Below are 26,372 nucleotides of genomic sequence, written 5' to 3' on the forward strand. Positions count from 1 at the left end.
CCTTGCTCCCACCTCCCCCTGGGTTTCAGCTACACTCTCCCTCCCATCAGCAGCCCCACCAGGAAAGCTGTCACTCTTCTTTGTAACTGAAGTACATGACAGTGTCCAGGGGACCAAAGTTTTGCTGCCCTGATGCTGCCTTTTGGGATATTGCTATTCAGCTGGTTTTTAAAGGCAAAAGACTCAGGAAGAACCTTTGACCTGCCCCCTTTGTACCTACTAATAGGTTCAGATGGAAAGGCCACCCCCCTGAAGGCGATCTTACAGTGCTCACCTTAGTCTAATTTGAATTAAATATGGTACATAGAGGGCTTCAGTCAGGGCCTGTCGGCTTGACCCCCAGGCCCCATGGTTTCTGGCTTGCCCAGCAAGAATTTGCCTGACACCTCCATTCTGCTCTTTCTCAACTACCTGTAAATCACCCATTCTCCTCTTCCCCCTTTTCCAAAATGTCATATACACCCAATGTTGCCTTGCTGCCTGGCATTTTCATGCATATGTGAATTCCCCATGCCCACATATTAGAATTTGATTTTCTCCTGTTAATCTGCCTTGGCCCAGCTAGAAGAACTTAAAAGGCAGGGGGGAAAAAGCAATGAAAAAATGTATTCATTGCTTTTAGCTCCCACAGAGGAAAAGCCCAGCTGCCCCCTCCCCCCCTTTGAGTGGCCTGACAAAAGTTTCTCATTAACTCCTGGAGAGCGTGTGTTGTCCCACCAGGCCACTCTGGGTGGCATCGCCCAGACCCCGGCAGTGACCTCTGAAGGACAGGTGGGACCCCAGGCTGTGCTGTGGGGTCTCTTGCCATTCTCTGGGAGGCAACCACTTTGAATTTGGTTCCATCCAGGCTATTCCTGGTCCCAAGACTTAGAGCAAGGCCTGGTCTGGGGTCTTTGAGTGGAGTGGGGGTAACACTTCCTAATCACAGGAGTCTTGGGGGAGGGGTCTTGTCTGAGCTAAGGGAAATGGAGGCAGAAAATACCTTTTCCAAAAAGCAATACCACTCCCCACTCCCCGAGTCGTCGCAGGGAGCTCCTCTCTTGGGTCCGCTTGATCGCATCCCCACTTTCCACCCATTTCCACCCCAGAGAAATCAGATGAGCCAGGGAGGCCTGAGAAGTACAAGGAGAATTGAGAGAGAAGGAAGGCGACCTGTGTCAGCAGGGACAGGACGATGGGGGACCCTCCGTTAAAGTAAGACATTTGAGAATCCCTGTTAATGCTGAATGATCACGGGGAACCTCCAGCAGGAATTTAAAGCCCCCAATTACTGTCAGTGCCATTGTTCAGAGACCAGATGTTAAGGCACCCTCTAGGTTCAAGGCTACGTCCAGCTGTGGATGGCTCAAAGCTTTTAGAGCAGCGGTGCTCCCAAGGGTGCAGCAGAATCATCAGAACCATTAGGCGACTGGGCCCAGCGCCAGTTTCTGACCCGGTGGGGCTAGAATGAGGCCCAGAATCTGCGCTCCCTGACAACACCCAGAGCGGAGGATGCTCCGGTGCCTTGGGCACCTTGGAGAGACTGGAGAGGCTGCAGCTCTGGGCGGGGTCAGCGCAGGCAGCTCAGTTTCGTTTCTCACCCTTGGGGGTTTGTACTTTCGTTTCTCCGAGGCCGGGGGGCGGGCGAGGATCGAGGGGCGGAGCAAGCGCTGCAAAAAGCGGTGGAGCGACTGGCTTGCTCGCTCTTGGCTGCGAGCGCCAGAGGAAAGGTGAGTGTCTTGCTCCGGGTCCCCGCGCACCTTCCAGCCTGCCGGGTTTCGGGGCCGGGAGGTGGGGAAAGGCGGTTCAGAAAGGGACTTTAGGGCTGCCGGCTGCGGAGACAAGCTCTCCGCAGAGAGAGGTGGGCATTGCGGGATCGTAATAATAATAATAGTCATAATAATAACGGCCGTGCTGTTAGCTGGGCGTGCTCAGAGCATGCTTGATTCTAATTCAGACTTTCAGGCTGCTGAGGTTCCTGGGTGACCGATCAAATACCCCCCCCCCCCCCTAAAGCCGGTGGCTTTTCTGCGAAAACTTTACGCAAAATAGTATTTCTTGTACTGGCGTATTTATGTGAAGCTGATGTGGATGGCAATAGAGAGACTCTTTGAGGGCAGAGGTTGTGGCCTTTGGTTCATGGATTCAGATCACACGGTGTGATTGATGCTGAAAAAAAAGACACAAAACTCCTAGTAATTCATTTGTTTATCCTCACCTGAAGGCATGCTTACTGATTTTTTGAGGGAGGAGGAAAGAGAGAGAGGGTGAGAGAGACCACCATGTGAGAGAGAGAAACTGCATCAGTCGACTCTCCAAAGAGCCCCACCCACAGAGGGTGGATCCCGCACCCTAGGCAGTGCCCGGACTGGGCGTGGACCCTGCTGCAACCCACTGCGCCACACTGCCCAGGGCGCATAGTTATTATACTTCAAATCACTCCTTGCAGAGACTGCGTGTGTGGGTAAGAGACACGGAGTCTCCCGGGCATTGGGGTCTATGGAGAGTGAAGTGTCTGTCGTCTTGTCGCCAGGTGGAAGGCACGCAGCCCTAGGGAAGGCTGATCAAAGAAACACCACAAAACCACGACAGTGTGAAAGGTGTTGGAGGCAGAAAGTAACTCTGACCCCCAATGGCAGGTGTTCTCTTCCACTGACAGGGAATCCTTTTTTGTTTGTTGCATAAATTACTTTATTGTTGTTCAATGACAGTTGTCTGCATTTTCTCCCCACCCCTCCCCCACCCCAGCCAAACCCACCTCCCACTCTTGATTCCACCCTCCCCCTTGGTTTTGTCCTTGGGTCCTTTATACTAGTTCCCGAAAACCCTTCTCCCCACAGTCCCCTCCCCCCTCCATGACTGGAAGTTTTTTTTAAATTCTAATAACTTCTGGCATCTCCAAAGCCATGAATGAATGTAACTGCCGTTTCTGACCTGAACACCGGTCCCTGGAAGACCTTGGGACCCAGAGTAGACAAGGCAGTTGTGGCCAGAGGAAAGTATGACTAGGAAAAAAAACAAAGAGGAAGGGAATGTATTTATAAATACCTTTCATGGGACTCCCTGAGCACAAAAGTGTTTTCAAAAGCATGGGGGTAGGGAATGAATTTCCATACTGCAAAATTCCATAATATTCTTTAAATTTGATCGCCTTTCAAGAGCACCATGCTCTCCCTTTACAAGAAAAGGAGTGCATCCCTGGCTCCCTCCCCCCGCCCATTTTTTTACCCTTGCCATTTATTTATTTGTACCTTTGACCTCTGAACTGCACACATTGAAAAAGACAGCATAGCTCTGGGGGGGGGAGAATCCAGTGAAAAGAAGCCCCAAGAGCATCGGAAAATAATTGTGGATTTGAGCAGAAAATGCACAGCAAGGTTCTGTGCCTTACACACCTGTCTTAGATTTAAAATAGTCAAGATTTCCTAAAAGGATTCCAGGAGCCGTGAACTGTCCTCAGAGGAGGTCCCCTGTGTCCCGTCTGCATTTGCACCATGGGAGGCTGTGGGAATGCACCTGGATGAATACTCTCGTTTATTTGCCCAGGTTTTGGTCTAATTTGTATTTCAAGGAAGTGTAGGAGGAAAGCTCTGCGTTTCTGCCCAACTTGCCAACGTTGCAGCACCAAGGAAAAAGGAAGGGGTATTGGGGGTAAGTATGTGCTTTATATTTTTATAAGATTTATTTCAAATCAAAGGAGAAATGTTTTACTTACTCTTATCCAAGATTACTAGATGTGTAATATTTGATATTTAGAGACTTGTGGTCCCAGAAAATTTTTCACATCAATTTCAAATACATGCATAGAGGTCGCATGCAGGTAAGTATGATAAAGTGGTCAATTAAATGCTTTCAGAAAGGAAATGAGTAAGAATAAAATACACGTATGTGGGAGAAATGGACCAAAGATAAAAATCAAGGATCAAAAGGACAGGAAAAATGACTCGGGGTTCATATATTTTTTTTAAATTGTAGGTTTGCCTATCAAATTACTGTAATTAGATTCTTCTGGCTACATAAGAATATGTTCTATAATACTTTTACCTCCAAATGTAAATTTTAAAAATGCATCACAAATTTTGTTCCTTGGCACTATCTACATTCATGATGAAAAAAACATTTTATGTTTTAACCTAAAATTATGACAGGAAATACCTAGTTTGAAAAAAACCTTTGGGGCCCGACCCCTGTGGCTGAGCCAGTATCTCGGGGTGGTACTGGGTCAGGGCGCGTGGCTGGGCAGCAGGTACGATCCCCAGTCCGAGTTCGTATGGGAGGCAACTGATCGATGTGTCTCTCCTTCTGCTTCTCCCTCCTTTCCCCCTCTCTAAAAATAAATAAATAAAATCTTTTAAAAAATCTCTCGAGTCTGGAAGCACGTGCACGACGACCACGGAGCTGCAGCAGCGCGGCCTTGGTCTCCATCTGACCTTTGCTTCCTTGGGGCCCTCCCACCAGTTGTTGGTTTTCCTGCCCAGTCAGTGAAGAGTGGTGGGGGGCCTGGTTCCGTGGTTGCGTTCTCCTGGCTTCTGACTGGTGTTCTCCTGCTCTGCTCTGCTTCGTTTTAAGCTGAACTGATAAAGGAAGAAGATGGTTCGTTCTGGCCTGCAAACCGGAAATCCCAATTCTTCTACATCCAATCGTGAGCAATCAAATAAAAATGCTGATGAGCCAAAGAAAAATCGGGACACAGTAAGTTGCTGCCTGAAAATCCCTCTCTGTGTAGATGTGAACTGCGTCCGTCTCGGGGCTGCCCTTGTGCCCAGCACTGTCACTCCGGCCGGAGGGGCCTGCTCCCTCACGTCTCCCCTGAGCAGGACCGGGAGCTCTTCTTGGAACCAGATGCAGACCTTTCTGCCAGGGGAGGTCAGATGCTGGGTGAGGTGCGGTTTCGGCCAGGGAAACCAGGCAAGATGCTGAGTGGCTCACGTAGGAATTTGCCTGGGCCTTTGGGCCCAGGGAGCCCTGTGTTACTGTGTATCCACGCCAGGTTTGGTCTCTGCTGCAACCCTCTAAGGTGTCGTTATGACTTTCCCGCACGGGGTAGCCACGTGGTGTCTCCTCTTCCTAGAATGAAGGCATATTTTCCTTGGGAACCAAAGGTGGCTTCTGGAATGAACCCGGCCTACATGTTGTCCCAACACTGACACCTGCAGCTGTGTGACCTTCGAGTTGGCCCTCCCTTTAAAAGGCCAGGCTTCCATTTTCTGGAAGGCATGGTAACAGGGTTTACTTCACGCAGCTACTGAAAGGAGTGAGTGCGGGTGGTCTGGCCACTTAGGAAAAGCTTCTTTTCTTGCTGTTAACATGTTTTAAAGCCATGGATCACCAGCTTCATGCAAGTTAACTTCTTTTCATAATCAGTGTTACCCGTATTTTAAGTAATATTTAAAACCATGTTGAAGGACATAGGAAAAATAAACAGCCCACCCATCTCTCCCCGTCCCTAACGTAACTGTTCCCGGCCTGGCTGAAACTGACAGTGAGTGCGTGTGGCAGTCAGAATTCACACAGCTCACACCCACTTGCTTGGAAGGGGCTTTCCCTTCTCCGGGCTGGTGGAACAGAGGGTGTCTTGCGACCTGGCCACTCTACTTCTAGGTGGAGGCCTTGGTTCTCCAAGTGTGGTCCCCAGACCAGCAGTGTCCCGCCTCACCTGGGAGGGCAGATGTTTGAATGCAAACGATCACACACGCCCCTGCCCCCATGCCCCGCCCCATCTGCTCCTCCCCTAGACCCAGAGAGCTAGAAACTCCCCGAGTGGGGTTTTTACAACCAGCCCCCGCCGATGATTCCACTTTGCGCTTCAGGTTGAGAACCACTAGGCCAGGGGAGTCAAACTCACTTTCACCAGGGGCCACATCAGCCTTGTGGTTGCCTTCAAAGGGCCGAATGGAATCTCAGCTCCTTCACAGTTAAGGAGTAGTTACATTTATACAGTCCTGAAATTATTTCAGTCCCTTTGGAGGTAACCTCGAGGCTAATGTGGCCCGCGGTGAAAATGAGTTTGACACCCTGCACTAGGCAAACTCTCGCACAGACTCTTATAAACAAAACTGTTAGCCTTGCTCCTGACAGCTTTGTTTATAAGCAAAACCCAGAACCAACGCAGATACCATGAGTGATGGGGTGCGTATAGAGATGGTGGTATGCGTATGCAGCAGAATTCTATATAGCAGTGCAAAATGAATGAACTAGATTCCCAGGCATTCAGAGACTAAAAAACAGTGATGAACCAATGGATCAAGTCATAGAAGAAATGTGCAATATGATTCCATTTATATAAAGCAGATGACAATAAGCAATGTGTTGTTTAGGGAAAGACAGATAGGTAGTACAACTATGAAGAGCAAATATGCAGTTATCACAAGCCTCAGGGTAAAAGGACCCCTGGGGAGGAGGAGGGTGGAGGGGTAACAGGAGGAAAGTGACTGGGGAGCAGTGTGCAGAGTGAGTGTCTTAAGTACTGGGAATATGTCTTCTCTTAACCCGGGTGGTTGGCAATGCGTGTTTGCTAATTATTCATCTTTTATACACTCTGTGAATGGAAGATAAAAGAAAGGAAAGCAAAAAGAGCCTAGAAGGGGGCCTGATCCTGAGGCCACTCACAGATACAGAAACACACCCAGTCTCCTGGCACGGCCACCGGGGGCTTCCCCTGTGGCGGTGTGCTCCTCGCCTTTCTCAAGTGTTGTTAAGAGAGAAAATTTCACCTTGTTAAAAAAAAAAAAAACTACAAGGGAGATTTTATTCAAGAGTATGGCCAAAGGGGAGAGAGATTGACAACTGGGGTTTTTAGCCAGCGGGCACAGTGAGAGGAGGAGCGAGAAATGTGGTTAGGATGGAAGGGCTGGGGGAGGAGCTGGTTAGATATAGAAGTTAAGGGATTCTGGATGAACTGGCTTAGCAGCAGGCTGAGGGCAGGACTCAAGGGAGCCCCCTTCTAGGTGGGTTGAGAGAGTCCTTGCCTCCCCCTGAACTTGGTCAGTATTCCCCACCGGTGAAGTTTTGAACTCATGCACTCGGTAAGGTGGTGGTTTCAGCCCAAGGCAGCTCTGTCTCTTGGAACGTGCAGCAGCGTCTGGAGACATTGTGGTTGTCACAACTCATGGGAAATAGTGACTAGAAGCCAGGGATTCTGCTACATCTCTTACAATATACGGGATAGCCGCCCCTCCCCCCACACCACAAACACTTGTCTGGCCCAAAGTAAATGTATCTTCTCACCATGATGTGAAGGAAATATTGTAGTAAAATTTGTGTATATTATAAAGCATATACAAAATAGGACTTAAAAAGGAAAAGGTAAAAAGAAACTATTATCTCATTTTCTTCTTAGGTTGTTTTCTTACTGGTGCATTTTGAGAGTTCTTCGTGCATTCTGATGCGAGTCCTTTGTTGGACACGGGCTTTGCAAACACTTTCTCACACACTGTGGTTTGACTCTTCATTCCTTTTTTTTTTTAATTTTATTTATTTATTTATCTTTAGAGGGGAAGGAGAGAGGGAGAGAGACATCAATGTATGGTTGCCTTTTGTGCGTCCCCTGCTGGGAGCTGGCCTGCAGGGAACTGGCCTGCAACCCAGGCATGTGCCCTGACTGGGAATCGAACTGCAATCCTCTGGTTCACAGTCCTGTGCTCAATCCACTGAGCTACACCAGCCAGGGCGACTCTTCATTCCTTTAACAGCCTCCTTTGAGCATCTGATCTTTTCCTTTTGATGACGTCTGATTTATCGGTTGGTTCTTTGATTGATTCTGCTTTTGGAAACATACTTGAGAAACCATAGCCTAACCCACAGTCGCGGAGGTTTCCTCCTGTGGTCTCCTCTACAGGTTATGTAGTCTTAAGTTTTGCCACGAGGTTTATGGTCCGCTGTGATTTAATTTTTGTATATGGCATGATATATGAGGGGACCCCAAAAGATAAAACAGAATTATCTTCTGGAGGGCAGGCCCCTTGTAGGACTGGCTTCCTTCCCTAGGGGAGTGTTCTAGGAACCCATCTGTATCAGTGGACCAGCTCGTGTTGTTGTGAGAGGCTGCGTTTGGCTTCAGTGAATTTTTTTGGAAGACTCTTTCAATGTGTTTGCTCACTCCATGATGTGTGATTTATGAGCGCACCTGCCCACACCTTGCTGACTGTTCAACAGTTTTTGACCAGAAGCAGCATGACCTCCACGCTTCACCCTCCCATTCACCGGCTCTCGCCCCTAGTGACTTTTTGTATTGTTTCCCTGGATGAAAAAAGTACTCAAAGGGAAACATTTTGCCAGTATGGAAGAGGTGAAACAAAAAAAGGCAGAAGTACTAAAAGGCATCAAAATCAACAAGTTCAAAAGTTTTGAGTGGTGGAAAAAATATCTCAACACGTGTATTGCATCACCTGGAGGGTATTTGGAGGTGACTGAGGTTTAACAATGTAAGAATAAATACACATTTTTATAAGCAAATTCTGCGGTTTTTTAGGTCCCGCCTTGTGTAGACATGTTCTTTTTTTTTTTTGCACGTTGATAATTAGATATTCATGATCCCCTTTGTTGAAGAGTTTATCCTTTGTCCACTGTGTCGCCCTTGCTCTATTGTCAATTCACACGTGTGTCAGTTTATTTCTGGAATAGGTGTCTGTTCTGTTGACTTCTTTCTCCATTTTTATACCAGTTATCACATTGGCTGGGTTACTGAAGCTTTATAACAATTACTGAAATGTGGTAATTTAGCCCTCCGACTTTGTTCTTCCATCTCAACGTCATTTGAACTGGTCTAGCAGCATTGAGACCGTTTATATTTATTGTGATTGTTAATGTTAATCATCAGGTTTCAGAAGGTCATTTTGCTATTTGTTTTCTATTTACCATTTCTGTTCTTCACTTCTTCTTTTTCTACCTTCCTTTGAATTAATCAAATATTTTTTATGATTTCATTTTATCTTCTTTGTTGGCTTATTAAATATAAACACTAAGAACTATCTTACTGTTTATATTAAGCATCGTTAACCGACCGAGCGCACCTTCAAGGAATACTATACTCCTTCGTGTTTGATATAAGAGCCTTATGACGGCAGGCTTTCGTGTCTGCCCTCCCAGCCCTCGTGCTATTTCTGTCATGGGTTTTAACTTAACCAATACCAGAATTCCCGCCATACCTTGTTATTTTTGTTCAACAGTCAGATATCTTTTAAATATGCTCCAGTAACTTAAAAAGTGCAGTAGTTGCCTTTTCTGGTGCAGACTCCTCCGTGTAGACGCAGATTACCATTCATTGCCATTTTCCTTCCGCTGGGGGGAATTTAACATGCCCTGTGGCACAGCTCCGGCGATGATGGATTTGTTCACCTTTGGTATGTCTGAAAAAGTCTTTATTTCGGCCTCGTTTTTAAAAGGTATAGTCGGTACTTTGAAAGTGCTGCTCCACTATCTGCTCACCTGCATCACTTCTGAGGAGAAATCGGCTGAAATCTCTGCCCCTCTGTGCACAACGCGCCATTCTCTGGCTGCTTTAAACGTTTACTCAGTGTCGCTGGTTTTGAACAATTTGACTAGACTGATGTCATTTACTTTATATTTCTTATTCATTGAGTTTCTTGGATCTTTGGGTTCATGGTTTCCATGAAGTTTGGGCAATTTTTATCTATTATTTCTTCAATTTTTTATCTATTACTTCTTCAATCTTTTTCCTTTTCTTTCCCACTGTCTTTGGTGGCCCAAATGACCTGTGTATTAGGCCAGTGGGCATTGTCCATCTTTGATGCCATGGGACCTGCACGTCGTGACGACATTCTCTTGACTCTGCTTTCTCCAAAAGCTCGAGCACCACCTGTGCAGCCAGTACGAGGAGAAGGTGCGTCCCTGCATCGACCTCGTGGACTCCCTGCGGGCCCTGGGCGTGGAGCAGGACCTGGCCCTGCCCGCCATCGCCGTCATCGGGGACCAGAGCTCGGGCAAGAGCTCCGTGCTGGAGGCCCTGTCGGGTGTCGCCCTCCCCAGAGGCAGTGGTGAGCACACGCCCTCCCCATCCGTCAGCTCCAGCTCCCGTAACACTCGAGCACAGGTCGGGGGCTCAGGCAACAGAAACTTGTTTCTCCCCTTTCCGGAGGCTGGCAGCTCAAGATCAAGGTGTCAGCAGGCTTCCTCTCTCCCGAGGCTGCTCTCCTCATGTAGATAACTGTCTTCTGAGTCCTCCTGGGGCCTTTTCTCATGGATGGTGTCTCTTTCTCTTTTCTATAAGCGTGCCAGTCATATTGGTTCGGGCCCCACCCTTTGACCTTATTTGACCTTAATCACCTCTTTAAAAGAGGGCCCTCTCCAAATACAGTCACATTGGAGGTCGAGGTTTCAGCACGTAAATGTTGAGGGGACCCAATTAGGTCCTTAGCACTCCCTACACGTTTTTGTGTAACCTGCAGTGTGTGGAAGGTCTCCAATAAATGCACGTGGGTCCCCAGCCCAGAGCTCTGTGCATCTTTCCCGGGCCCCTCCCAAGAGCTGACCCTCTGTCTGGGAGGGAAAGATTGGTGTTCTGGTCAGTGGTGCTGTTTGAGCTACAAGGCCAAGGCTATCAGTGAGGGCTCAGAGGACACAGACACACCTAAGATGGGTCTTGACATGCTCTAGAGGTGGAAGATGGGTGAGATTTGGGAGGAGTTTCCGGTAAGGTGGCCTGGTGGGAGTTGCGTTTCTACTGGGGGACGATGGAGGCCGTTGGCTGGCGTTGCTGTTTCCTACCTGAGCTGCTGGCTCAGGACAACGCCGGGATGAAGTGAGAAGTCTAAAATGGCGGCTTTCATGCATTCGGGAGCCCAAAATCAGCACGCATGCGTGTTCGAAGTGCATATTCCGGAGGCCTCCCCAGACATCAGGCTTGCTCTGATGAGAGGGACGTGTGCAGTGTGCCTGCTCTCCCAGACTGCGTAAGACTTTGCGATGCACTGGTCCGAGGCCACCACGGAGGACCTTTATGAGCAGAGTATGGAACTGATGTGCACGTGGTCTCCTAGGTATTGTGACAAGATGCCCCCTGGTGCTGAAGCTGAAAAATCTTAAGGATGAAGAGAAGTGGACAGGCAAAATCAGTTACAAGGATATTGAGATTAACCTTTCAGATCCTTCAGAGGTAGAGAAGGAAATCAACAAGTGTGAGTATCCTGTGTCCATTCATCCCCACCTAGTTAGATGTCAGGTCAGACCATGGGCTGTGGGCAGGGTCTGCCTGCCACTCTCTCCTTTCTGGGCTTGCTGTGCACCCTTGGGAACCAGTCCTCCCTTCCTTTTTTCTCCCTCTCCCCCTCGTTGTACATCGGGCCCTAGGTCCCTTGTGTTTTCTCTACTTTTTCCTCATTAAGAACAGCGCTTTGGGACAGAATCTGACCTCAGTAATATACTGCTTTGTATGTAAGTTAGGTGAATAACTTACATACAAAGAATGTCAGGATAATAGGAATTTTAACATTTAAAGCTTGTCTCCAAACATGGAGTCTTTTTTTTTTATTCAAGGCCTTCTCCATTCCAGAGACCTGATGGAGAGGAACCGGGGTGGGCCTCCTCCCCAGCAGCACATGTGTTTACAGAATCCTTGTGTCCACTGACTTGTGGCAGGTCTCAGCAAAAGCGAACCACAGAGATCATCTGATCAATTTGAAACATCCAAAGGGAGAAATCACACCTGAGGTCGATATAGACAAAGGAGTGACACAGTTAGGTGCTGCTAAGTGTGATTGAGGTGGATAGGTAACTTTTCCTTTTGGGTTCTAATTCCTTCCTAGCATGTCACATAATTTTCAGTCATTTTGGGAAGGTACAAAAGTGGCTGGTAGGTGTTGCTTTCAGCGGTTTCACTTTAATGAGTAACTTTCATCCTAAGCTCTAGGTTTCTCTTTTTTTCCTCTTCTTTAGCCCAGAATGTCATTGCCGGGGAAGGTGTGGGGATCAGTCATGAGCTGATCAGTCTGGAAGTCAGCTCCCCGCACGTCCCAGATCTGACCCTGATAGATCTTCCTGGCATCACCAGGGTGGCTATGGGCAACCAGCCAGCTGACATCGGACATCAGGTGAAACCTCAGGCTCCATCCTGACCTTGGTCTTGAGGGGAAGGGAGGCCACATTAGATGAGCACAACAGTGCTTTCCAGGCTGACGCTGAGGGGTGGATATTAGGACAGGTGAGTGAGGAATCTGGAGCCCATGATGTTACCATTTCCTCCATCAAGTCCGGTGGAGGCTTCTCCGGAGAGAGTGAGGCAAAACTAGATGTGTTTTATACATTTCGTGTTTGCACAGTGACTCATTTTTGGCTGTAGTCACATTTTGTGGCAAAGCTACTGGCAAGTGTTAGGGAAGGTCTTAGGCAGGAAGACAGAGGATTAGAAACAATATAATGATATTTCCATATCAATGACTCTCATCTTGTGGGTAAATGATTTAGGGAAGAATCAATTCCTGTGGCATCTCATTTTTCATTGTAAGCATCAGATTTGAGGTTTTAGAAGATGGTTAATGAGTGAAAACCTTGGTTTCTCCTGACTTCAGAGTTCTTTCTCTCACAAAGAACTGAGTTCTTCATAACTCTGGCTCAGAAAGCGCCACCAGGCTTGTGTTGTGGGCTCATTTGGGGTGGGAGGCAAATACCCCTGTGACTCCAAGGGCCTGAAGCAAGTTCAAGGTTAGCACCCATCTTAACTCTCACACCCTCTCATTTTTTTGTACAGATCAAGAGGCTCATCAGGAAGTACATCCAGAGGCAAGAGACCATCAACCTGGTGGTGGTGCCCTGCAATGTGGACATCGTCACCACAGAGGCGCTGAGCATGGCTCAGGAGGTGGACCCCGAGGGAGACAGGACCATAGGTGAGAAGAGAGAAGAACCTGAAAATGCTGGGTGATCTGATATGGAAAATGTGTCCCTTGAATCCAAATGGGCGTTTGTTGGCACACATGCAGGGTGGAGGGACTCCCCTAGCAGCTGAGAACCGCTAAGATGTCTAGTTTGGTGCCCACTGAGACTAGGTGATATGGGTCAGATGGACCCTTGTTGGCCACAGGTTGGCTCATAACGCTTGTCTACCTGCTTAAAAAAACAGCTGAGCTCAGGGAGTGGATCAGAAACAGAAAGTCATTATGTCAGTTCATGGATTTGAGGTGGAAAAAACGGAAGGACATTGTGACACATGCCACAACATGGATAACTTTGAAGACATTTTGCCAAGTGAAATAAGCAGATACAAAAGGACAAATACCAGGTATATTAGGTCCCTAGAGGAGTCAGATTTATAGAGACAGAGAACAGAATGGTGAGTGCCAGGGGCTGATTGGCAGGGGGGAAATGGGGAGTTGGTGTTTAACAGGGACAGAGTATCAGGTGAGGAAGATGGAGTTCTGCACCTTGTGTCTGGGTTCTACAGGCCCCGTTGCCTGCCCTCAAGCAAGGCTGGGGGGCAAGCACGGTCCCGAGACTCTTCTCCCCCAGGGGAGTGAGCTGTCCACCTCTCACGCCAGTGAAGCTGTGAGTGTGCTCTAACGGAACAGCCCTGGTTCACAGGAATCCTGACCAAGCCCGACCTGGTGGACAAAGGCGCCGAAGACAAGATAGTAGACGTGGCGCGAAACCTCGTCTGCCACCTGAAGAAGGGTTACATGATTGTCAAGTGCCGGGGTCAGCAGGACATCCAGGACAGGATGAGCCTGGCCCAGGCTCTGTGCAACGAGAAGGCCTTCTTCCAGGAACACCCGCAGTACAGGTACGACAGACTCTGTTTCCCCGAGGTCCCACCCAGACTAAGGACCTCCGTCCTCCCCAGGGAAGACTGCCACTTTCCGAAAGCAGGTAGCTGGGCGGGGGGGAGTGAGTGTGTTTGTTCCTTGACAATGACTGTGGGGTTTGCCTGGAAGAATACTGGAGGAATTCGCATTCAGGGCAAAAAAAAATAACTTTTAAAAATTCAAATTTAAAGAATCAGCTCATTACAGTGGCGTAAATAGTATGGTGATGAGTGATCAATTTGGCATTTCAAACCCATGGGCTATGTCAGTTTGATTATTCATCGGTGGCATGGAAAAAATTTTAATATTTAGGGGAGAAATAAAGGCATGCCCTTACTTAACACGTTATACCAAAGTAAACATCAATCAAACCTTAGAATTTAGAATCCCAGGATAAAGATCTTTCTAACCGTAATTCCAAAGGCAATTTTTTTTCAAAAAAAAGGGAAAGACGGGTAAATCGGTTCAATTGAAAATCCAGAGGAGGTGCAGTTGGCGGGAAAGGCAGAGCCTGGCTCCTCCCCTGCAGCCCGGAGCCTGCCAGCAGTGTCTGCAAGGCGCTGCAGTGGGTGCCGGGCCAGGAAGACATCAATGAAAAGGTGTTTGCGGGGTGCTGAGGCCTTTATGTGCACACATGTGTAGCAGGTGGACATCATTCACATGTTGTTGACATCATTATAGTCAGTTCTCCCGGAAGCCTGTGGAGAGGCCTTGTTCAGGGTAGACCGGTGTGTAAACTTGTCCTTGTCCACCACTGGGCACAGCAGTACAATTCACAAAAGCTGGAAAGTCAAACAACCTATGTGTCCATTGGTGGATAAACCAAATGTGGTCTATCCGTCTGCTCGAACATTAGCGTTAAAACAGGATGGACGTTCGGACACCTGCTACGGCATGGACGAACGGTGAGGACATTATGCTGAGTGAAATAAGCCGGTCACAAAAAAGGCAGTACTGGGTGATTTCTGTAAGGCCCCTGGAATGATCGCATTCACAGGGACAGGATAGAAGGGTGGACGCCAGGGCCTGGGGGTGGGAGGTTAGTGTTCAATAGGGAGAGGGTTTCAGTTTGGGAAAATGGACAGTTCTGGAGATGGATGGTGGGGATGGTTGCCCACCAATGTGAATGGGCTTAGTACGCCTGCTCTGTGCACTTAACAACAGTTAAAATGGTCAATTCTGAGTGATCTGAATTTTCTAATCACTAGACAAGTTGTCAGGCATGGAAAAGGGAAACTCGGGTTTGCGTGTGATCTCACAACACAGCCAGCCCACGGTTTCCCTGCCTTTTACCCTAAAGAGTTCTTTACAGTGGCAGAGCCCTGTCATAACGCACCCGGGGCACACAGGTCCGCATGGGGCGAGAGGAGGGGTCGGCTTCCTTCCTCCAAGCAGCCTTGGTTTGCTTCAGCTCTCCTCTCGCGGAAGACTGTGTCCCAGGTTCAGTTTTCTTCCACACACCTAGGAAAATATGGGTCAAGTATATTTTTATGAAGCCCTATACTAATATGCATTATACATATATAATGCATATTAGTATGTGCATTATATATATATATATATATATATTGGGTTGGCCAAAAAGTCCGATTTCATTTTTTTCTGTAAAATAAAAGACATTTTTTTTATTTTCACCACTAACTTTATTGATTTGGATATTTTGAGTGTGCCAGCCATCTTCTGCTATTGGCTTCTAGTGGGTAGAGGCCAGGGGCACTGCTGAACATCTTCCCATGCATGAGACAGCGCCACAGCAAAGAATTATTTGTCCAAAATTTCAAGGCTACCAAGAAACTTCACAAACCACTTTGGACACATTCGATCAGTCACACCTCCACCACCATACACAGCACAAAAATTCACCAATTTTGATGTTTTTTTAAATGCACGCTGATCTTACAGCTGTCACAAGACAGTCTAACAAAACTGTGTCAAATGAGGTGAGAGATGACTGAGCGCTGCTAGAGCCATCGCACAGAAAAACCAAGTGAACGTTTGGCCCACCCAATACCGGTGCTACACACAGGAGGGTGTGTGTGCGCGTGATGAAAACTTCTAACAGGGGATTGTATTTTTGTTAAGACACACTTGATGTATCAGCTGGAAGGGGACACTCTATGCCATTTTTGAATGATCCAGGTTTACCAAAACGCAGTCGTAGTTCTGTACAATCCAATCCTGAACGCCAACGGGGCTCCAGCTGCCGGACATTCCGCCTGGGTGCAAGTCAGTGGGGTCGCTGTGGTCTCCCCGGCAACACGAAGCTGACTGGCGTCTTGCGGCTGCACCAGGACGGACATGCACGTTGTCTCCTCCCACAGGGATCTGCTCACGGAGGGAAGAGCCACAGTGCCCTGCCTAGCGGAACGACTGACCGTGGAGCTCACCGAACACATCAGTGTAAGTGCGCAGAGAGCTGTCTGTTCTCTGGGTAGGTTCCTACCCACACACAGCAGAACCACGGTGACGGCTGGGATGTCGGTGCGCACAGGCGGTTCCTGAGGATCTTTGTGCAGCCCCAGGCCCCGGTGCAATGGGTCTGGGGTGCAGCCTGAAATCCTCCATGTCTAGAGAGGGCCCAGGTTGAGTGGGGGTGGGGGGGCTTCTCAGAGACTACACATTGGGTGGGATGCTGATAGACTGGATCCACTTGGCCAAATTAAAAATCAGAGTCTTCTCAGCTCTGTACTACCTCTTCCTTTCTCATCACCGACCACCACCCTCATGTCTTGATAATTGTGTTGATTGTATTTCATATCGTAAACTTTTCTGGTTCTTTTCCAATCTGTCTGGACAGTCTCTTGCTTGTTTATACTTGCATTTCTTTTAAAATATGTCTTTGCACATACTTCTATTGTCTTTTGACCTTCATGAGTCCAGTATCAGAATCCCGGTGTTCTGGGCTCTGCTGGCCATCGCCCACACTGACTTGGGCCGGACTTTGGGCTGTGGGCTCTCGGAACTTGGCCTGTGGATATTTATGGAAAAGCTTGCATTCAAATAGAGTGTCTTCAGGGAGAGACAGTGTTTGCTTCTCCAGACACCTGGAGGGGCTTCCAGCTGGAATTGCTTTAGCTTTTTAGCTTGAGGTTTGGGGGACCATTCAGCAAGTGTGAATTTGGGCAGCCGACCTGTTTGAGGGCTGGCTTCTCAGTGGAGATTTTCTTTTCCCCTCCGCATGGCCCCAGAGTTCCGGCGTTGCATGCAGCCCCCCAGGGCAGGCTCGTGGGTAGGGTTGTGCCTACCTTACCATGAGAACCCAGCTGTCAGGGTCCCAGCTTCATGTAGAGACAAGGTGCTCGCTCACTGGATTCCTGCCCAGAGGAAGCCCACGGGGATTTCTCCTCTAACTCAGCACCTAGTCCATTCCTCTGAATGGGGAGCTCAAGTTTGCTCCCCTACAAATGCCCTGGAGGCCAAACCTGGCTTTCCTCTTGCATTCATGGGCGCTCACTGTCGCCTGGCTGTGGCTTCCGAGTGTCTGTTACACACCTGCCAGCTGACCGACACGTTGAAAGGGGTACTTGTGCCATACGAGCCAGTGTTTTTTTAGATGTTTGCAGTTAAAGGCAGAGCCAGGACGTGTAATCAACCATATCACTAGGGTCAGAAGTCCCTGATAACTTTTCCTCTCCAGACCACACGTAAGTTGCCGAATCTCAAATTGTTGTAACTGCCACTTTTCAGGACCTGCTAGGCAGGCGGCTCTCCCTGACCTCCCTGCAGCACTCATGTTAGTTGGTCAGAGAAGTTGTTCCTCACATCACTTTCACAGGACCCGGGGTCCGTGTGGGGTGGTCTTCTCAGCGAGGCTCTGCAGCTCCTGGCCCGGGAGCAGGAGAGCGGGCAGGCCTGGGGTGGGGGTAACGGTGCCCTCCCTCCTTCTGGAAGATCTTTCTAGAGGAAGCCAGGAGGTCAAATGTACTGCTCAGCTGCCCTGCACCTTCAGAAGGAGGCCTGGGACCTTCTTTTCATTCCCTGTTCATATTCATGTATTTCCAATATCTTGTGTCTGTCTTCTTCAGAAATCTCTGCCCCAGTTAGAAAAGCAAATAAAGGAGAAACAGCAGAAAGTCATGGAGGACTTACAGAAGTGTGGAATGGACATACCGGAAGAGGAAAGTGAAAAAGTGATCTTTCTGATTGAAGTGAGTACTGCTCATCGCATCGCGTCGGAGGATCACGCATGGAATGTATGATAGGAGCCGGGTGCCCTGTGCACTTCTTTCTTCTCCTGCCCACTGTGCAGCAGAAGGGGGCCGGGGTTGATGGACAGAGGGCAGGGTGGCGTGGGGTGTAGAGGGTGGATGGTCACATTGCCCTTTGATTCTTCATCATGCTACTCACCCACGATCCCAAAGGCGAAACGTGGAGAGTGGGGTGGTCTGGTGGCCAAGCCTCTCCTTTCCCATTGCCGCATGGTGGTCCCGAGGCGGCAAAGAATGACTCACCCATCCTCAGCACACATACGACCTCCAGCCTCCCTCAACGCTTATATTAGCTCCACTTACATTTCTTCTTCACAGAAAATTCAAGCATTTAATGAGGACATCCGCACTTTAATAGATGGGGAGGAATTCGTGGAGGAGGACGACACTCGGATGTTCAACAAAGTCCGGAGTGAGTTTTACAATTGGAGCATCATAGTTCATTCCAGTTTCAAAAAGGGTGAGTGCAAGGTGCCACCGCCAATCTGGCATGTTGGGCTGGTGGGGGGCGGGGGAGGCAGGGGTGCAGCTGGTAAGGGCGGTGGGCATGAGGAGTTAGTGACGGAGGGCCTCGCTTGCTCTGTTCCACATCACGGAACTTGAGCCAGCGAGCATCTATTTCAGAGGACCTTGATAGAGGCTTCTAGAAGAATCAGTGGGTCTTCATGGTCCATGTGTCATGCTCTTTGCATTGCAAATGGTGAAATGACCCAGGTGGATCTTGGTTATTAACTGGCCAAGTCCTTGAAGTGGGACCTGTACCTTAGTGGACTTTACAATCACAGCAATAAAAAAAAATGTACTGGGGACTGCCCTTGCATCATTAAATCCTCAAGAGTTTGAAAAAGACAGAAAATGTGGTCTGAAATTTACTTTTTAACATTTCAAGAAACCTAAAGAAATTCCTGTGTGGGCCAATGAGAAAGCTATGGCAGCCAAAGGAAACGTTTAGTCATTGTACTTGTATTCAAGCAAAATGGTGGGGTTCCATAATTCATTTCAGCCAAGCAGAGGTTCAGCTGGACAGTTCTTGGTTTTGAGTGACGTTCGTGGGAAAATGTGTCGCACAGTTTTTCCCATAACTCTGGGCCCCATCTTTGAGTCCATTTGTTCCTCGGCAGAAGGGCGGAGGGCGGGACTGGATGGGTACCAGTCCGCCTGGTGGAGAAAGACAGGGAAGCTCCTCTCTGGGGTGGTCACTTGCCATCGGCGGGGCAGAGGATTGAACCTCTGTGTGCTTTCTCACGCGAAGAAAAGACCTTCTTTCCCCATTTCGAGGAGGAACACAGAGCTCGGCTCCGGCCCACCCCTCGTGGGCTGCTCGGCCACCGCGTTCCGTGTTAGGGCACTGGTGTTTATGGTGTGCAGCCTGAGGACACAGCTCTTTTTTTTCTAATGCTAAATTCCTCCTAGCCAAGTATCAGTTCCAAATCACTGAATATCCACCAGCAAGAGAACTTGGACCCCTAACTCACCCCCTGTACAAAAATTAACTCAAAATGGATCAACAACTGAAATCGAAGTGCCGAAACTGTAAAACTCAGAAGGGCACAGGGCTAAATCTTCGTGATCTTGGACAAGGCAATGGTTTGTTAGAGGCTGCCTGAAGCAAGAGCAGCAAAGGGAAAAGTCGATCAATTGGACTTCCTCAAAATTAAAATTTGTTTTGTGTTTTTAGGTAACCCATGGGATGGGAGGGGATAGTTGCAAATCATAGATCTGATCAGGCTCTAGTATCCAAAATATATAAAGAACAAAATAATCTGATTTAAAGATGGACAAAGGATTGGAATAGGCGTTTCTCCAAAAATAAAATATTTTTATGCAGGTGGCCTATAAGTACATGAAAAGAAGTTCAGTGTCATTAGCCATCAGAGAGATGTAGTCCCGACCCAAAATGAGAACCCGTCTCACGTGTGTGGGGACGGCTGTCGTCAGAAAGACCGATGAGCAGTGTCGGCAAGAGCGTGGCGGGAGGAGAACACCCCTGCGGTGCTGGAGGGGACGCCGGTGGTACAGTCACTCTGAGAAACGCGGTGGCAGTTCCTCACAAGGCATGTGGGCCGGCAGTTTCACTAGTGGGTGTAGGCACAAGAGAATGAAAACACGTTCGCATAAAATTTGTGTATGCCTCATCTGGGCAGCATTACTCATAAGAGCCCAAAAAGCAGAAACCACTGGAATGGCCATCAACTGATGACTGGATAAGGAAAATAGGGCATACCCGTATGTATTAGTCTGCGAGGGCTGCTGTCGCAATGTACGGTTGTCTTGTTCAGCAACAGAAATGTCTTGTCTTCCCATGCTGGAGGTTAGGAGTTCAAGATCAAGGTGTAGTCAGGGTTAGGTCCTCCTGACGCCTCCCTCCTTGGCGTCTTCTCCCGGTAGCACTGTAACACTATACAGTGGCATGTTCCTGAGCCAGAGAGAGGCATGAAGTCCTCACACAGGCCACAACATGGATGAAGCTTGAAGACGCGTGCTAAGTGAAAGAAGAGTGAGAGCAGAAAGCCACATGTTGCCTGTGGGATTCCGCCCACAGGAAATGAGCAGAGTAGGCAGGTCTGCAGAGGCAGAAAGGGGGGCTATGGTTCCCAGGGGCTGAGGTGGGCAGTGGGGGCACCTGCTGGGGAGGACAGGGTTCTGGGGACGATGGAAATTGTTGAGGATCAGAGAGAGGCAGTGATTGCGTGCCCGCGACCATGCGAAATGCCACCGGATGGTGCATTCTGATCGGGTGTATTTTGTAATACAGAAATTACAGCTCAGTTTACTTTTTTTTTTTTTTGATGAGAAAATATCTCCTGACCAAGAAAGGGTACCCAGGTTGCCATCCCTGGTGAGTTCTTCAAAAAGAGGACCCAGCACCCTGCTGAATAGTTCCCCTATGGGGGTGTTGTTCTCCACAATCTAGTGCATTGAGAGGAAAAAGAATTTCAAAAGTAGAAAGAAAACATGAAGTGGTTTTTATCTAGTAAACAGTGATATCGTATCCCATTAATGTGAAGTTAAGGGCCCAGGTCCTCCGTTACCCCTTTGATCTATAAATACTTCCTACTCAGATGAAGCACATGAAGGAATGATGTGTAGCTGATTCCAGATGGTATTCGTGGTCAATCCTACTTTAAAGCAAATTTTAAAAATTTTTTAGAAGGAGGGGTGGGGAGGGAGAGACACATTGGTGCGAGAGAGAAACATCGACCCGTTCCCTTCCACACGTGTCTGACGGGGGACCAAACTCGCAACCTGGGCAGATGTGCTGATCCAGGAATCGAACCGGCATCCTCTGGGTGGGTGGGACGATGTCCAGCCAACTGAGCCACACTGGCAGGGGCCAATCCTACCTTTTAAAGGAACTGCAGGTCCTAATATTCTATTATGATACAATCGCTGTGGTAAAAATCACACTGGATTAATGAAACTTCATACTCGAGTACCTTTTTCAGATTTGTCTGCATGCACTGCTTTCTGGCATCACACCCTGGCTGTGCCCTTGCAGGCTCAAGGTAAAGAAGGAAAAGTATGTTGAGATCTGTTTCTTTATCGCAACCCTCGGTATTTTTGGATTTGCAGATCAGCGTTGATGCTTTCCCTTGCTCCCCTGTGCTTCCAGAAAGTCCAGAATGGTATTGTGTCTAGAAAAAAAATGCCACGTTATTTTTGTAAAATAATTCAGATCTCTTCTGCCTGATGATAGGTTATGAGAAAATTGTAAACAAGATCATAGAGTTTGAAAATCGGCATCGTGGAAGAGAGCTGCCAGGCTTTGTGAATTACAAGACATTTGAGAACCTTGTAAGACAGCAGCTGAAAACCCTGGAAGAGCCAGCTTTGGACATGTTGCACACCGTAACCAGTGAGTGCTCGCTGTCACTTTCAGGACAGCGTCAGCCTTCGGAGCTCTCCCCTGGGGTGTCTTCCAATGCCAAGAGCCTATGAACCTAAAAGTAAAAAGCCAAAGTGAGAGGCAACATTCTTTTTTTTGAGTTCCAATTTTAAGAATAGCTATTCTGGAAACATTGATTCAAGCGGAGGCCCAAATAGTGTTCTGATTAGGAGGCAAAGGCCAAGGGTATTGAGGAGAAGTGAGGGGGGACAGCTACAGCCACAGAAGGAAGGTGTTGCTATCGGGGCGGGTGACATAACGGCCTGACGCCAGTTCGAAACCACAGTTTTGCGTTTCCAGTGCTGTCATCGTCATCTGCTTTCTTGCTGTCCCTGCAAACAGCCCTTAGGACAGACACAATGTTGGCCTAGGCCCAGTCCAAAGGTTACTTTGCCTGTTTTAACATTCCTGTTCGACACAGAGGCATAAGAACGGGAGGCAGTTTCTCCATTTTTAAGTGGCTCTGTTTATATGATTTTTCCCAAACCCAACCAGCTGTCTAATTCCCCAGACATCACCTGGGTATTCAACAATTCACCTCAGCTCTGGCACTAACTCCCCAGAGTCAGCACAGAACCCACAGCCTAAGGTCTCTGTCCCCCAGGACCGCCCGCCCCACTTCTGGAGGCGGTCGTCTGTCCTCTATCAGTTGGAGTTCCCGTGCTCTCCCCAGGGTCAGTACTTGGCTGGAACAGCTCACAGAACTCAGGACCACACTTTTCTTGCCTTTACTGATGTATCATAAAGGATCCATTACAGGGAAAGCAGGTGAGACAGACACCTAGGGCAAGGCCTGGAGGTGTCCCAGGTCCAGGTCCCATGCAGTTGGTGGCCACAGCCCTCTTGGCATGTATTTGTGTCACTAACCTAGATGCTTTTCGAACCCTGTGACGTAAGAGTTTTTATGGAGGTACGGTCAGTGATCTCGTAGGCATAATCAGTGGTTAACTCAGTCTTCATCCCTCCTGCCTGCCCATCTGCCCAGGGGCTGGAGAGGGGAGGAAGGCTGGGCTGAAAGTTCCCGGCTTCTGATCAACGCTTGCTCTTCCTCGCTTCCATCCCCCATCCTGAAGCTATGCCGGGCCACCCAGAGTCCCCTCGTTAGAACGAGAAATGCTCTTATCCCCCAGGAAATCCTAAGGGAATCTGGGAGTTCTGTGTCAGGAACCAGGGACAAAAACCAAATGTGTATTTCTTAGGACGCAACACCTCCGCCCTGTTCACTTGCTGTGGCCACTGTGCAGTCTCAGAGAACTCTGTTGGTTTGAAATCTCTCATTCTTCGGAGTCTTCTTTGGGTGGTCTTACCTCTGTCATGTGTAGATAGGACACTGTCAGCAGCCCATGAGGACAAATGCAGTGTTTATGGTGCCGATTACCCTCTTTTTCACGTGCTTTGCTCCTCAGCTTATGGGGCGTTACCAAATCTCTTCTCTTTGTCCACTCCTGATACTACCACATGCGGGCTTTGCCTGCCTCATTTTAGCAATAAGTAATAATCCTTCATGCGTTACTGGGGGATGGCCTCATAATGGCTCATTTAAAAAATAACTCTTTATTTTTGGAGAGAGGGGAAGGGAGGGAGACAGAGAGGGAGAGAAACATCGATGTGGGAGAGAAGCTTCTGTGGGTTGCCTCTCATATGCCCCTGGAGGGGGGACTGAGTCCACAACCTATGCACGTGCCCTCACTGGGAATAGAACTGGTGACTTTTCAATTTGGGGGGCAGTTCCCCAAGCAACTGAGGCACACCGGTCAGGGCCTCATGATGGCTCATTAAAAGATGTATTTCTAATAAAGTTTGACCTTTTGGCTTGATAATTATATGCCAAAACCCGACACTGTGTTGTGTTGACCGGTGGTGCTCTCTTTATCCATTCCCGAAGAAAACACACAGCAGAGAGCCTTACGGTCACAAAAGCAACTTCAAAATGTGTGTGTGTGTGTAAACTTCTGTTAGAAAGATAAGCTGTGAGGTCAGTACAAGATTTTCAAGCATAAAGATACTGTACATCATCTTAGGATAAAATTCTTCGAGAAAGTCCAATGGAAATACAGTTTTCAAAAGTAAAAATAATGGAAATACTCTGATTTAAGGGCTTGTTCATGTATTTCTTTTCAGATAGATAATGTAGACATTTTGAGCCCATTGATAAAGTTAAAAGAGCCATGTAAGGTTTCACTACAAAATATTGATACATTTATAACTTAACTAGAAATGATCTTCTTTGCAACTATTTATACTCGGGCTGAAAACTTTTAATTGTCAAATGAGCCAGGGGACATTTGGCTTTAAAATTCTTCTAGGGAGGCCTTGAGCTACCAGAAGTACGCCTTCCTCCAGGAGGGGGGACAGGAGAGGAGCAACACAGGGGAGGTTGGTGGGGGGGGCAGGTGGAGGGCGCTTCCTCCCTGCCATTTCATCTCTTACTTTCTGCGGTTTGTAAGGATGATGAATGATTCTCCAAACCTTTTTTTGCCTTTCTTTCATCAGAAATAGTCCACCTTGCCTTCTCAAATGTTACCAAGAAAAATTATGAAGAATTTTTCAATCTCCTCAAAGTCTGCAAGGTAAAACCGACCATTTGTTATTTAAAAATAATAATAATAATAATTAATCCTGACCGTAGAAAATAGATTTCTTGGGTTAAGAGCATTGCAATTTTATTGTATACTTTGAGGATCAAATAATGAAGCTTATTAGTGAATCTTACGAACTGTATGACCAGTGAAGTCTGATTAGAAGCAGTAAAAGACTCACAGAGAGGGACAGAGACAGGCCTGTGGCATCTCTTTTTATAAAGGCATGAACCCCGTGAATTGTGAGGACTCCATTCTCAGGACCTAGGCCTTCCAAAGCCACCCAACCCCCAATACCGTATTTTGCCATGTATAATGCTCACCCGTGGTTTTTGTGCACCTTATACACAGGATCACTATACCACGGTATGTAATCAATATGCCCATGCACCCTTATTTTACCCTCAAAAATTTGGGCTAAAAAGTGTGTGTTATACACGACAGAATATGGTACCCGCACATCGGAATTAGGCTTTTAATATATGGCTTTGGGAGAACATGAACATTCATTTCCTAGCACCGCACACAGATGGGTGGGCTGGCTCTGCCCTGCACATGCTGAAGGTCAGGGCCAGCCTGGGAGGCTGCCTGCACCTCCAGTTCCCCATCCGCAAATCGCCGGCGTGCGTGGCGTCCTTAGAAACCTGTGAGGACACATCTCATGCTGCGAGGTCTGCAGGGGTTGGGTGGGGGGTTCCAGATGTGTTCTGTGTGAAAGAGCTCCCTGACTTTTAGGCAGCCTGTTTCTCTAAATCCCAGAAACAAAAAAAAGATTCACCCTTTATCGTACTCCAGTGAGCTGGCTTTCTGATGGAGGCACACGCCTCCTCGAGCGAGAAAGCCCGAAAAAGGACAGAAAGGAGCTGCCCCACTCAGGCCTTGAAACAGCCCATGAGTTCCCAGGCTCTGGAGACCAGGCGTCTGGTCACGTGAATGGCACAGCCTCTTCGGGAGACTGTGACCCTCCGTCGGGGTGGAAACCCTATCTTAGACAAGCCGGGGTGGGGTGCAGAAGACTGCCCCCAAACAGTGTGCCGTTATTATTGGAGTTGGAGAACCTGCTTTCCGTGGACTTGGCAGAGGGCCTATTTTCCTAAGACCCAATGATTCATTTCTCGAGGGAAATTCTGTTGTGTTTCTCATGTGCATCAGGCCAGCGTCGAAGACATTAAGGTAAAAGAAGAGGAGGAGGCCGAGAAGTCCATCCGACTCCAGTTCCAAATGGAGCAGATTGTCTACTGCCAAGACCAAGAATATCGGACTTGGCTGCAGAAGATCAGAGAGAAGGAATTAGAACAACAGAAAAAGAAACTGGCCTTTGTGCCTTCTGAAAACAGCTCTTCCCAAAGCTTCCTCGACGAAATCCACCAACACCTGTGGGCCTACCACCAGGTGAGCCTGCACATGCCTCAGGAAGGTGGCTGTCACCTCATTTCCTGTCTTACTGTCTCTTTAAGGTGCCCACTAGCCAGCTCTGTCCCTCAGCTCTTTGGTGGCCTTCACAGAAACCACTTACCTCAGATGATGAGGGAAAGTCCTGCCTTAGAGCCAGCTGCTCACATCTGCTCTTGGTGGGCTGTGTGGCCCTGGCCACCTTCCTTACCCTCTCTGAGCCTCAGCTTTCTTCTCTGTACAGTGGTCCCTCCTCCTAGGTTTCTAGTGACTATGCAGTGGGGAGAGTGTGCAGAAGTCCCTTGGCGCAGCGGTGGGTTACAGTGGCGGCTCGCCACGTGGAAGCTACTCACGGAGACGCACACTTTGCTTGCTATTCTGTATTTCCAGACCTGTGAAGGGTCATCTGATCTGTTTCCAGAAGGCTGCAGGGCTCAGCTGAGCACACCTTATTGAGAACCACCGTGACATGTAAATCTCTGGTCCGGTAAAGCCAGTAGGGACTCTCTTGCTTCACCCAGCGACTCCATCATTCCGCTCTTCCTGTGCCGAAGGCAGTGCTTCTCAGACTTGA

General features: G+C 48.3%; 1 protein-coding gene across 1 annotated transcript in view; it reads left to right on the forward strand.

Moving 5' to 3' along the window:
- Nucleotides 1-3,543: 3,543 nt before the first annotated feature.
- MX1 (MX dynamin like GTPase 1) overlaps nt 3,544-26,372 on the forward strand; it is a 28,319-nt gene continuing 5,490 nt past the window's right edge. The window contains exons 1-13 of the mRNA XM_037042997.1: nt 3,544-3,630; nt 4,548-4,672; nt 9,783-9,974; nt 10,977-11,114; nt 11,872-12,026; nt 12,683-12,821; nt 13,513-13,711; nt 16,055-16,133; nt 17,759-17,881; nt 18,260-18,401; nt 21,639-21,797; nt 24,321-24,397; nt 25,559-25,798. Coding sequence (XP_036898892.1) covers nt 4,570-4,672; nt 9,783-9,974; nt 10,977-11,114; nt 11,872-12,026; nt 12,683-12,821; nt 13,513-13,711; nt 16,055-16,133; nt 17,759-17,881; nt 18,260-18,401; nt 21,639-21,797; nt 24,321-24,397; nt 25,559-25,798 — 1,746 coding nt within the window. The 5' untranslated portion in view covers nt 3,544-3,630; nt 4,548-4,569. The remainder of the gene's footprint in view (nt 3,631-4,547; nt 4,673-9,782; nt 9,975-10,976; nt 11,115-11,871; nt 12,027-12,682; nt 12,822-13,512; nt 13,712-16,054; nt 16,134-17,758; nt 17,882-18,259; nt 18,402-21,638; nt 21,798-24,320; nt 24,398-25,558; nt 25,799-26,372) is intronic.

Source organism: Sturnira hondurensis, unplaced genomic scaffold (genome assembly GCF_014824575.4).
Source record: "Sturnira hondurensis isolate 20B ecotype Veracruz unplaced genomic scaffold, ASM1482457v3 Scaffold0003874, whole genome shotgun sequence".
Taxonomy (NCBI): domain Eukaryota; kingdom Metazoa; phylum Chordata; class Mammalia; order Chiroptera; family Phyllostomidae; genus Sturnira; species Sturnira hondurensis.